The 12181-nt window shown below is 42.2% G+C and overlaps 1 protein-coding gene across 1 annotated transcript; it reads right to left on the bottom strand.

Moving 5' to 3' along the window:
* Positions 1–519: 519 nt before the first annotated feature.
* LOC109483037 (glutamate receptor ionotropic, delta-2-like) lies at positions 520–11375 on the bottom strand. The gene is made up of 15 exons (XM_019785993.1): positions 11146–11375; positions 10559–10612; positions 9811–9987; positions 9457–9624; positions 9060–9176; positions 8841–8936; positions 7276–7467; positions 6514–6627; positions 4103–4316; positions 3564–3702; positions 2973–3066; positions 2721–2801; positions 2035–2201; positions 1159–1405; positions 520–687 (listed from the first exon to the last, which is right to left on the bottom strand). Exons 1-15 carry the CDS (start codon positions 11299–11301, stop codon positions 520–522), a joined length of 2184 nt encoding a protein of 727 aa, XP_019641552.1. The 5' UTR covers positions 11302–11375.
* Positions 11376–12181: the final 806 nt, after the last annotated feature.

The following is a 12181-nucleotide window of genomic DNA, read 5'->3' as shown; positions in this document are numbered from 1 at the left end:
AACACCTTTTTCCTAAATGTACTGTGGCTACAGTTAGAATAGTCATGTCACTCACGTAGCTATGACGTATCATACTACGTAGTAGCAGTACGTTGAGCATCCGCCATTTTGTTAGTTAAACACTCGTGACAAGACCTAAGTAGAGAGAAATATTAATTTCTTTCTTAAAGTCGCTTGCTTCTTACCTGTGTATACTTATAAAGCACCAAGGACAGTTTACAATTACTTTAGTATCACTTCTGGCATGCCATTTTGGCAATTCGTAGGCATGAAGATAAAAAAAGAAAATCACGAGTGTTTGATGCTATACAATGTCCTTGAAAGCACCCAGCTAAAACGAATCTCTTTGTTTAAGTATATGTGCGCATTGATTGATAAGTCGCCTTATTTAAAATATTCGCCCCCCCCCCTTGCGCGTCGGCTGATCCGAGGGATGAACGCATGCGTAGGCTCGCTGCAAAGAACTGTGGGATAAGTTTCACGGGCTGATGAGAACGGTTCCAAATTGTGTCTGACAGTCTAGCAGCGGGTTTCCTTGGACGACAGGAGCCTGTCGTGTAGAGGCGGGAGGGAGCCCTTGTCCGCCTCCGGGATGCGGATGGTCGTGACCACCTGGATGTGGCCGTTCTTCTTACGGTCCACCTCCACAAACGTGTCCAGGTCAGACACGGTGTTCGCCGCTCTTCTCTGGAATTAGGGTGTAAAAGAAGAGAAAATGAATGCATTACAGTCTATACATCTGGATGTGTCTATAGTTCACTGTCTACTAGTAATTTAGTCGTTTGTTGCTTTTTGGTGACGCCTCAGGAGCGGAGTGTGTGATAAAATTGTTTAAACTATTTTTGGTCACAGCAAGGACATTATACTTTTTTTCTCCTCTTTTTAATACAAGGGCGTGCCACAAAGGATGGTCAATATATTTAATTCTGAAACTTTGTGACATATATTTCGTTACAAAGCCGTACCTTTGAAAACACCACCCAGTTCTTACTTGCCTCTTCCACAAAAGAAAACTATAATGCTAAGATAATGAGATTACAGACGACGTACCCTGGTCTTATATTTCTCTAGCTCTGCAAAGCTGTAATTTTAAACACCACCCGGTCCTTACTTGCCTCTTCCCAAAACGCTAAGATACTAGAATGGCAGACTACGTACCCTGGTCTTCCAGTTAAGCGGGAACCTCCCCCTGCGGCACATGTGCCACAGACTCTCACACAGCGCCATGATCACCGACAGGACCAGCCCAACCATCATGACGTAGAAGACCCCCGCGAAGTTGTTCAGGCCCAGTGCGCTTGCGCGTTTCTTTGACGTCATGGTCCTGAGGGAGCACCTGCCTGTGGACGGCCACCAGCGCTCCTTCAGCTTGTTCATCCGCCCGTTCTCCTGCATCTGCAGGATGCTTTTGGTGAAAAGAGACGTAGAATTCTTTAAAGGCATCCAATGTAATTTCAGTCCTCCTGTCAAGGGCTTATGCGATACTGTACCCTTCGAAAGTTCAATAAACCAGTCATATAAACAAAAATATTTTGGATGAGGAAGCCTGTCTGATATTGACATTTACTTCCATTTCCTGAGTACATTTTTGTCATCATTTCATACTTAAGCGTTGGAAATAGCCCCAAGCTTGGACATGGTATATACTAGTATTTTTGCCTAGATATACTATGATGACATAGGATTGATACAACTTACTACGTTCAAAGAATGACCAGACCAATTGATTTTGAAAATTGACTTTTAGAGTCGTTTTCTTGTACGTACTTTCGGGTATGGAAGTATAGTTTTGGGTGGTTGTGTATCTTCTGGACAGAATAGGCTGACAGTATGTTTTCTCGTCTCAACTCCCCTCCCCTTAAGTAAACTATATGTTTAAACTTTCATGCATATGTTAATGGCAGGATGTTGGAAGCTTTCGTGACTGTCCCTGCCTCATTGTCAGAATTTCAGCGATTTTGTTCCCTACCCACAGTCTTGTTCTACAAAATCAAGTCCTCCTCACCCTTTCTGGTAAAAAAAGGTATGATTTACCCGTATGAAAACGCTTCTCTGTAGGGAGAGTCCCTCTGCAGAGCTATCCCGTAGCCTCGCTCGTAGAAGCTGTTTTCCGCAGTAGTGAGGGAGCAGTCAGGGTCGTTCAGCGCCACGTACTCAATGATAGGAGTGTCCCAGATGAAGGCATAGTTACCCTCACGTACCTGTACAAACCATAGTTTGCACAACTAAGAGGTTTATTCCAGTTTAATGGCAAAGTTGGTATAAAGTTCTCACATTGCATTCGATAGGTCTTCAGTTCGATCCCAGCCGAGTCATACCAAAGACTTTATAAATGGTACATACTGCTTTCTCTGCTTACACTCAGTATTTGGGAAAGAATATGGGAGTTAAACACACACCACCACCAGTGGACTAGACTGTGTGGCCAAAGGGTAACAGAAACGGAGATGGGCACCGCCATACATGTATGCGACCATGCTAATGGTTTCGAGGAGGACTTGAACTTTTAATACGTCTAGTATTCAGCCGACGATTCGGTGACTATCTGTCACCTTCCTCAGGAAAATGTTAACTGTGGCACCGACAACTGTGCTGTGCAATGTGTGACTTTGCGCCGACCTAGTCCTAACCATGGTTGGGGAAGTTTGGCTAGTGCTCGGTTGGCCAAATTCTTGAATTTGTGACAGGGGCTTTACGCATTTTCTTAAGTATTCTCGCACCTTTCTGAAGCCTTCGTCTGCCGTTTCCATCAAGGTGGGAGGGTCCGAGTTTGTCATAAACTTCCACATCTTCTGGTAAACCTGAAAGTTGTGCAGAAGAAATATAGATGTCAAGAAAAATTAGAGGCAAAGTCTTCAGGTGCATGTCCTATATGATTCGTGATAAGGTAGACTGACTCAATTCGTCATACATGTCAACATCGTCTGGTGAAGATATGAGGTCGTGGAACTCCTGTTACGTATACAACATACCTCAATTCTGGAGCTTTGGAAGGCCGTTGTCAAACTGGTGTCGCTCACAGTGCCGTACGGAATGACCGTCTGACTGGCCAGGTCGTCCACAGATCTTTGAAAAAAAATATAAATGGGTAAAATTCTACAAGCAAAATGAATATTTTTTTCTACATAGACTTCTTTTGGGACACAATGATGCAAGTCACCAAAGGCTTCATAAGACTTAGCCTTCTGCCTTATCACAAATATGGGGAAACACAGCAGACACAAACACACACACACACACACACACACACATACACATAGATACACACACATACACACACACACACACACACACACACACATAGATACACACACATACACACACACACACATAGATACACACACACACATAGATACACACACATACACACACACACACACACACACACACACACACACATAGATACACACACACATACACACACAAACACACACACACACACATACACACACAGACACACACACACGCACACACAGGCACTCAAACAGACAGACCAAAAACAATACCACCATTTCTCATATGGCCGTATCTGATACCTGATGGCAAGCGACAGAACTACTGACCTGATGGGGTTCTCCATCCGGGTGACGGTGAGAAAGGCGGCGAGGTTGGCGGTGTATGTGGAGATGACCACCAGGCTGAACAGCCACCAGAACCCGCTCAGTAGTCTGTGGGACAGACAGCGGGGACTCCAGTCCCAACCTGCGAAAGAAAAAAAAATATTATTAAGTCATAGCCAAAGTTTTAGCTTCAACGCGCCTTGAGGTAGTGGTGTAATACCGAGAAAATTACATCATACGATCCACTCGACAGTTCTCCAAACCATTGAGGTAGAAAAATCTACCTCCATGCCCAAACGCTTTCCGCTTGTCTGTAAACTTCAAGGTCTCCGAAACCCAAAATATCTCTGAAGTCTGAAATCTCCGATTGCTAGTTTTTCATGTGCATGTAACCATGATTTACCCCACAACAGTCTATATTCCGAACTTGGGTAGCCCTCCCTTCCATTCGCGGTGACGATGTCGTCTGGACGGAACTTCGAATTCGTCTAGCGGAGGTGATCATGATACTCTCAACCACAGCATCACCTGCAGTACCTTACCTTGTTGCATGAGGGAGCCTATGATAAACCACAGACTGTCGTTGAGTCCGAACCTGGACGGGCCCTCCCCTTCCTCAGTGACGATGATGTCGTCAGGGCGGAACTTGTTGAGCAGGTAGAGGAACACGCCGACGATGACGACCGACCCGCCGATACACGCCCAGACCTCCGGCGTGAACGGACCCATGAACCCGAACACATTCCGCGTGTTGTCCTGGGAAGAGATATAGACTTAGGGCTCGGTCGCATACGTCGTGCGAACGTCGTACAATCATCGTGCGAACGTAGTACAATCATTGTGCGAACGTTGTACAATCATCGTGCGAACGTCGTACAATCATCGTGCGAACGTAGTACAATCATCGTGCGAACGTCGTACAATCATCGTGCGAACGCCGTACAATCATCGTGCGATCGCCGTACAATCATCGTGCGAACGTCGTACAATCATCGTGCGAACGTTGTACAATCATCGTGCGAACGCCGTACAATCATCGTGCGAACTCCGCATAGGAAGACTACTCTTGGGATAGTCTTGCATGTAGTGTCTGTTTTAAAGTGCTTATGAAGTCTGGGATCAACATCTTAAACAGTAAATACTGCTACTGCTGGCTAAGATGATGAGAAACACTGGCATCACCCAGCGCATTGGAATTATCAACCAAAGCAACATTCATGTCTCACAACAAGCAACATGGAATGTACCCAAAAGACACCATTTACTTTGTCTGCGAATGACCCATGAATTCTTTGTCGTAGATGTCTGGATTCCCCCAAGCTAAGACAACTAACAATACAAGTCCATTTTTGCCCAGGACCCTTTCATGAACACAAGCCTCACAATTCTTTCTGATGGACGAGGCATTAAAGAAGTCGTAATTTTCTTTAAGCTGTAAAGAAAGTCCGAAGTCGAGATTATGTAAGACGCATTTAGTGCCTACATAATGTCTTAAAGAAGAAATAGGGCAATAAATCCTAAGACCATCAGGGCGCCTGAGTTAAAGATACCAGGTCTGTCTAAGACAGGTATTCAATAGACTGCCTACATTACCAAGTATGTAAAAATAGGAAACAACGAACGCAATATCCACACGGGGAGTCTCTATGGCGCCCTTTAAGATGAGGGTAAGATTAGAATCTATTACGATGCACATTTCAGACTGTAAACGTACGTTAGCTGCCAGGCATGGCCTACTGTAGGTCTCTGATTTCACAAGCAAAAGAGATATTATGTATTCTTACGGTTTGCTAGAATATTGCATCATATTGCAACATTATCGTCCATGGTTACTTAATATAGAATGGGTTAAATGTTTAAATGAGTCTTGGACTTTCCAAGCGACAAGTCATTAAATCTTTCAATATATATAGTTGTTTCTAGGACCAAATTGGTGTTTTAGCATGCACTAAATATGTACAAAACAATGAGCATATACTGGTGTTAGAATAGTCAAATGAACATGATGCTAACAAAATGATCACAACTGGCAAAGAGTAGCGAAGTGTGAAAATATAAATCGCAACAGGACCAAAAAAAAACAGAGGCCACATCAACACTTTACCATCTAGCTTGTGATGTATGTGTTTTACTGTGTACCAGAACACTACAGCAGCATTACTCAGCTTTTCAGTCCATCATTGTGTAAAATGATGTTGCAGTTTATCAGAAGGTGCCTTAAAGTGAAGGTCAATCTAGGGGAGGGTTGTGTAAGGCAGAAGTATTTAATGATTGGTCTGAATAAGGTTGTCATGAGAAGTAGGTTGTGGCGAGTCTGGATAACCTGTTGATGCACAATGGTATTATCTGTGACCGAAACCGTTTTAGTGAAAGGTCGAGGTAGACTTTTACGTAATTTATTCACCGACGCGTGTGGTATTCATTTTTCTGTATGACCCTTTCTCCCCTTTAAAAGGCAGAGACACACGTGTGCTGCCCTTTGCAATTATATAGAAAAGGTCGAACACGAACACTATTAGGTATACTTTGCATGAGTCAGTGTCTACTGTGTCTTTCCTAAAAGTAAGTCGAAATTTTGGAGATACCATTGTGACGAAATTATTCATTTACGCGTAAAATTATTAAGATGATATTTTGTTGTGTTAAAACTAAGGCGCGGGTTCGAGTGGTATGTTGAATGACCGAATTGCTAGAGAAGCTACAGGTTACTGATTCTATTTCTGACATTCCTGGCTAAACATTGTGTCCTTAGGAATTTTCTCACTCCATTCAGGGTTAAAAATGGGTACCTTACTTCGGATGGAGAAGTTAAAAGGCAGGCCCCACCTTCCTGTACCGTGCCCTAGACACAGACGATATAGCAGCTTGCTATTCCTTCAAGATTATGGAACATCCCTTTACGTGTATTATAAGACAAAGCTATTCGCTAACATGGATGAGATCTCACACTAACCTTCGGTTTCTTCATCAAGATCCCAAAGGACTGGTCCATGTACCGTTTAGGGAAGTCCACGACTTTTTCTCGTTCTTTTGTGATGGTCATGGCTGCAATGGCAACATCGGCTTGCTATAATACAAGAAACAAATACATGGTGATCGTAAGACATATTGTTCCTAGATAAAAGGTCAAATATTGGTTATAAATCATACCCAAAGCTGTGTGGGTAAATAATGAGGGAAACCATGTGTTTCGACGTTCTGTAAGGTTGAAATTGTTCAGGGTTCGCACCTTTAGCCTTGATACGGCTGCGTGCAATTTTACAAATTGAAGGTATTTCCCATGTGCTGCTTCATGTTTTTCAACAATAATGTCACACATGATCATTCATCCACACTCAGTGCCTGCAACTATATAACAGACCCAACTCGCTAGAAGAAAGTTCGTCCGACGTTATTTTTTATTGTAGCATTCTTTCTTCTACCTCCATGCTTCAGTAATATCTAACCCTGTGTATTTGGCCCATGTAGGGTCGCTTGAATAGGCAATGGAAATGATTGTCCTTGTAGATAATATAGACTCTTACGCAAAAAATAGACCTCATATTCACGATTTCGTGTCACATCATATTGCTTAAAATGTAACAATACCTATTTGATTGTTAAGGTCGTTACTAAATTCAACGTATTGTTTTACATGTAGATTCAACGCTTTCATCACTTTCTGTATGTTAGTTTTTCTAAATGAGTAGAAACGTGACGCCATTTTGTTTACCACCTTGTTTACCACGTCCCCAATCATCCCGTTCCATGTCCCATCAGGCCTCGGGGCACCATACTTCTGGTCGGCGACGCCGTACACCACGAAACTGAAGTTCAAGGTCTTGGACAGCTCCTTGATGACGTCAATGGAGAACCCGTCGTACTCCACTCCACTGGACCGGACTTGCTCGAACACAAATGGTATGTCCTAGAGAAACAGTTCGTTTTTTCTTTAATTAGATCGCACAGATATAGGCAAAGACACGGACATTAAGTCGCTGCAAGCAATACATGCAATGATTGCACTATACATGGCTTATGCCACCATATAAATGGCTACAGTATATGATGGCAAGGCCTAGCCGGTACCTATAACCCCTGATTGTGAAAACCGAAGGCCAGTATAGTATATATAAGGTATTCAGAATCTTTGAAAGAATTCTTAAACGATCAAAATCCAAATTCTCTACGACACTAAATCAGATATTTCTTAGCTAATAACGTTCCTTGTGCCAAACGCATTGATAGAGTCATTGGAGACCTTCATTCACGAAGTTAATGAAGTACTTGTAACATTTATAGCAGCCACATGACACACTCTATTACACGTGTCTGTACAACTTAGTACAAATGGGATTACAGGTCTTTAATTTTGCACCATAGTTAGGTTATGGCCACCATAATATATTCATCAACTGGTTGCTGCCAGACCATCATCAGCCTTTATGCGATCTGAAATAAAGTTAAAGCTGCCCTGATGCCCCACAGGGCTGGTGTTTATCTTGGCTGACCTATGCTGAAGCTATTGATTTATCTAATTGTGGACTTACGACCGAGTCCCTGATGTGGCAAATTTGGGTCAGAACGCCGGCTGCAACTTCATTCGTTTACGACGTTATCTCACCAACTATAGCAGGATTGACCAGGGGTGATGTCCACTGAACGGTACATTTAGTGCTGGTTTAAGTCCATTAAAGGCTATAAATAAAGTGTACTTTTGGTGGTGACGTGTTCCCTTTCTTAGATGCATTCCTTGAAAATGAATCAGGCAAAGGGATTTATGGAAGGGGAATTAGTGTCTGAAAGCGCGAGTGTTCTAAGTTACTTTTGGAAACTCAAGTAAGAAGTTGCAGACTTTTGGGAATACACAGAAAGATCGCACGCGTTGTTACTATGAACAGAGTAGCCCCTCTATAGCTATTTTATAATGTAACATCCTCGGATAGAATGATGATGCTTTGGTGGTTTGGAACAGGGATAGTCGACTATGTGGTTAATTAGTTGGCTAAGTTCTACCGCGTCGAAGTGAGCCAACCTGGGGTCCTTAACATATGAAATGGTTTGACTCGTCGGCGCACTTTTACTATATGTTGATTAATCGTCATGTAAGGTAAATTAAATGTAATACTTTTAACTGATAGAATGTTGTAAGTTGACAGAATTGTTTTTAATTGACAAAATGTTAAATCAACAAAATTCAGTCGAGTTCAAGATTGCCAAGTTGATTGAATATAGTTTGACTTGATTTGATTTAAAATCCCCAGGGAGGAAGCTGTGTTCTGCTACATTATATTTACTTACCTCTACGGTAACGACCCTGAGCGTGACACCCTGTATGTCCGGCCAGTCCATCCGCTGGGTCATGTTGAGGCCCGTCCGGTCACTCCAGGTCCCGGTCTAGAAAAAAACGAAAAGAAAAATAATTTCCTAGTATTGTACATCAAAACAAAACCTTTGCGACATGCTTCACAGTTAAAACGTGTTTTACTGAGCATTTGACATGTTAAGTGTTAAAGTTACCGGGATGAACTTGGCAGTCTTGTTGATGGTCTTCAGCGACAGAAACTCGTATTCCGCACGGCTGTTGTAACCAGTAGGACCGAAGGCGACACCTCCAAGTGAACCCTTCCACGTTTTCTGTAAAAGAAATAACATTTATTATATGACGAAAAAAAAATCAAAAATCGTCATTCTGCATGTTTTAGAGCTGGCTAGCTCTCAACCAACCAGACACGTCCCCACCTGTCGCTGGTTGGGTAGTTTCCAACCGACTAGCCAATCACCATGCAGAGTGAATGGTGATTGTGATTCCGATTGGTTAGTAAATCTGCTACAAACAAGTTTGGCATCTGATTGGCTGTTGGCTGGAATTCAAACCTAGTCGGGAACTTCATGAGTGAATGTGAGATCATCCCACCTGCTTGAGAGTGGACATAATGACCTCTCCCTGTTTCCCCGGCTCTGAAAACGTCCCGTTCTCGTCACAGCGGACCCCCCTCCTGCCGCCATGCTTGTCGAACACTACCCGGTCTCTGACGGCCTGCGACAGGATCCGCACAGCATCGAAAATGTAGAACAGATCAACCTGGGGTGGGGAGTAGAGTAACCTGGTATTAAGTCTATATAGACGTATATGGTTTCAAATATTTCCATCCTTAGAATGAGAAAATGCCAAAATTTGCCATTTAATCTGCACAGCTGCAATTTTTGCACAGTAATGGTCATTCATTCATTCAATCATTCGCTCATAAATTCAATTAAAGTTACTTACCTTTGTATACGGAATGACGGTCCTTCCGCCATTTTGGATGAAGTCTCGCGTGATTTTGGCCGGGAGAGTTGAGATGAGATTTCGCGCGGAGTCGGAGAGGTCGAACACGTGTCTGATGGTCGTGATGACGCCGCGAACTGTGCCGATCGTGTTCTTCACATCCTCATCCAAAACTTCCTAATGGGGAAATAAAAAGGTCTTAGGATGAGAAAAACATACATCAGCGTTTTCGTTTTTAGAGTCGAAAACAAATTATATTCTAGTTGACAATGACGGTTGTATTTCAATCATCCAACGTGCGTGTATAGGTGTGTCATACTGCCTAAGTCTCGCTAAGCATTGGCTACCAGTACATTTTCTGAGAGCCCGTCTGTCTGATTATAGCAGTGCTAACAAATGGGTAGCAAAGTTTCTCTTGAAGCAGATCTTATAGTAGCTGCAATACAGTATCAAAATGGCCAGACAGTATCATTTGGAGGGCAGAAAAATACCAGTACAAAAAATAAAGCTAGAAAGCATAAAACACTTCAAAATTAGCCGAAACTTAAACCTCTGCTTTGTGATAATAGACCTCTGTAGGTTGGCAACCTCTAAGTACGACGAAAGTTACGGAAGCTTATAATAGACAGGTACCAGACTGAGGGTTAAGATGTGTGTAGATTGACTAATGAATAAAAGGACCAGAGACAGTGTGTGAATACACAAACCAGATTGAATCGTTTGAAGTGGATTAAAGTATCCTACTCACCGGATTACCGATGAGCCAGGATGATCCCTCTCTCACGGGTTCAGATACAAAAGCCTAAACAGAACACATGGCAAGTAAAAAAACCTTAATACATTATTGAAATACCATTCCCAACCACTCTATCTACAGATTAAATCGCAATTAAAGGCTTAAACGAGTATTGATTCCGTATAAATAAACCACGATGTGTCTAGGTTCGTTAGGGGGTTACTAGTCGTCTGGTCTGTCTTGATTAGTTGACTTCGGTAATAAGGTCTTCAGACGCGTGCCGATTTATACAAAGGGCAGACTAGGCAATGCAGGCAAACTTTGTGAGGAGTGTATAAGAAATCCGAGAAAATATAAACACTGTAAAGAAGTAGGGTTTACCATTGATGATAAATGTTATGTACGTTTGGTGGTGGTTGATTTTGAAGTTTTAAATGACCAAAGTATGAAATGCTGACTCAAATGTGCTAATGTGAAGCAGTGAGTGCCAATATCACAAAGATTGCATCATTTAGGATATTTCCAGTTTCGCTGCCCTGAGATATCATTTGATATTTGATGAAAGATTACTTTAAGACAAGAAGTAATTATAGTATAACCTGAGCCAGAAGCTGCATGGTGTTTGGTACGTCACACAGGATGAGCACGTGGCTGAGTTTGACCCCGTCCCCTTCTATCCTGGACAGGATCCGGTAGATGTTCCCGTCGTAGTCTGTCCTGGGAACGGGAGGGACTCTGAAGATTGTCATCGCCATCTTGTTCTCAGGACTCGTACCCAGGATAGTCTGGATCCTGTTAAAGTCTGGACGAAATGGAAACCATTGCCGAGATTAAGGTAAGTTTGAAAAGTGGTATTTATGTTTACCGAAGGAAACATATTGTTTTTGCTCTGTTTCTTCTTATTCTTCCGTTCCAAACACTGACCTGGTCAATGACCTGAACCAGACCGTCTGTCGCCATGGTAACTTGGGTTACATCATGTTGCAATTTTTAGTAGGAGGGATTTAGACTCCTGTCACCATATATATGGATGTGTTTGATTAACAGAGCAGGCCATATGCTAAGGTAAACACTTGATTTGCAAATGTTACCTTTCTTGTTGAAGCTGAATCACTTAAGTGGATGAAAATTTCAATTTAGTTCAATTAATGGGCTTTTACTTTGATGTGTTATATAGCTTATACATATATAGTTGTTTCTTTCATAGTAGCTTATAAATGGACTCGGCAACATAATGAATTATGGAAATTAGATAGTCTAAGATCGAAACAAACGAAATAAAGAATTTTAATCTGATCAGTGGAAATTAACATTGATATGGTTCTAGAAATAGAGGTCACTTTAACGAAATCAACTCCCTCAGTTTAAGGAATTGACACCACAATTACAAATTGTGTGTATGAAATAGTAACATTGCTATAGGAGTAAACAACGTTTATAGAAGTACTCTGTAAAGCAGGCAAAGGCTTTAATTTTCATAAGTTTATATGAAGGTAGAGTCTTTGCAGTGCATAATACTGAGCCCCCTAACATAATAGATGCCCTGTAATGTGCTGTACAATTAATTAGTCTTCAGATGAAAGCATGTTTAGAATCCCCCAGGTGGATGGTTAGTAAAAGTGGAAGGGTCGGTAA

This window comes from Branchiostoma belcheri, unplaced genomic scaffold (assembly GCF_001625305.1).
Source record: "Branchiostoma belcheri isolate BF01 breed outbred unplaced genomic scaffold, Haploidv18h27 scaffold62, whole genome shotgun sequence".
Lineage (NCBI taxonomy): Eukaryota > Metazoa > Chordata > Leptocardii > Amphioxiformes > Branchiostomatidae > Branchiostoma > Branchiostoma belcheri.
The sequence above is the reverse complement of the archived record's forward strand: the minus strand, read 5'-3'. Positions and strand labels throughout refer to the sequence as shown.

Bases quoted from the DNA above. Each gene is read 5' to 3' on its own strand.
- LOC109483037 (XM_019785993.1), bottom strand. From the start codon at position 11,301: ATGGCGATGACAATCTTCAGAGTCCCTCCCGTTCCCAGGACAGACTAC. The intron at 3,703-4,102 runs GTAAGGTACTGC...TTTCTTTCGCAG, and splicing joins AGGCTCCCTCATGCAACAAG to GTTGGGACTGGAGTCCCCGC. The intron at 1,406-2,034 runs GTAAATCATACC...TTTCACCAAAAG, and splicing joins AGAGAAGCGTTTTCATACGG to CATCCTGCAGATGCAGGAGA.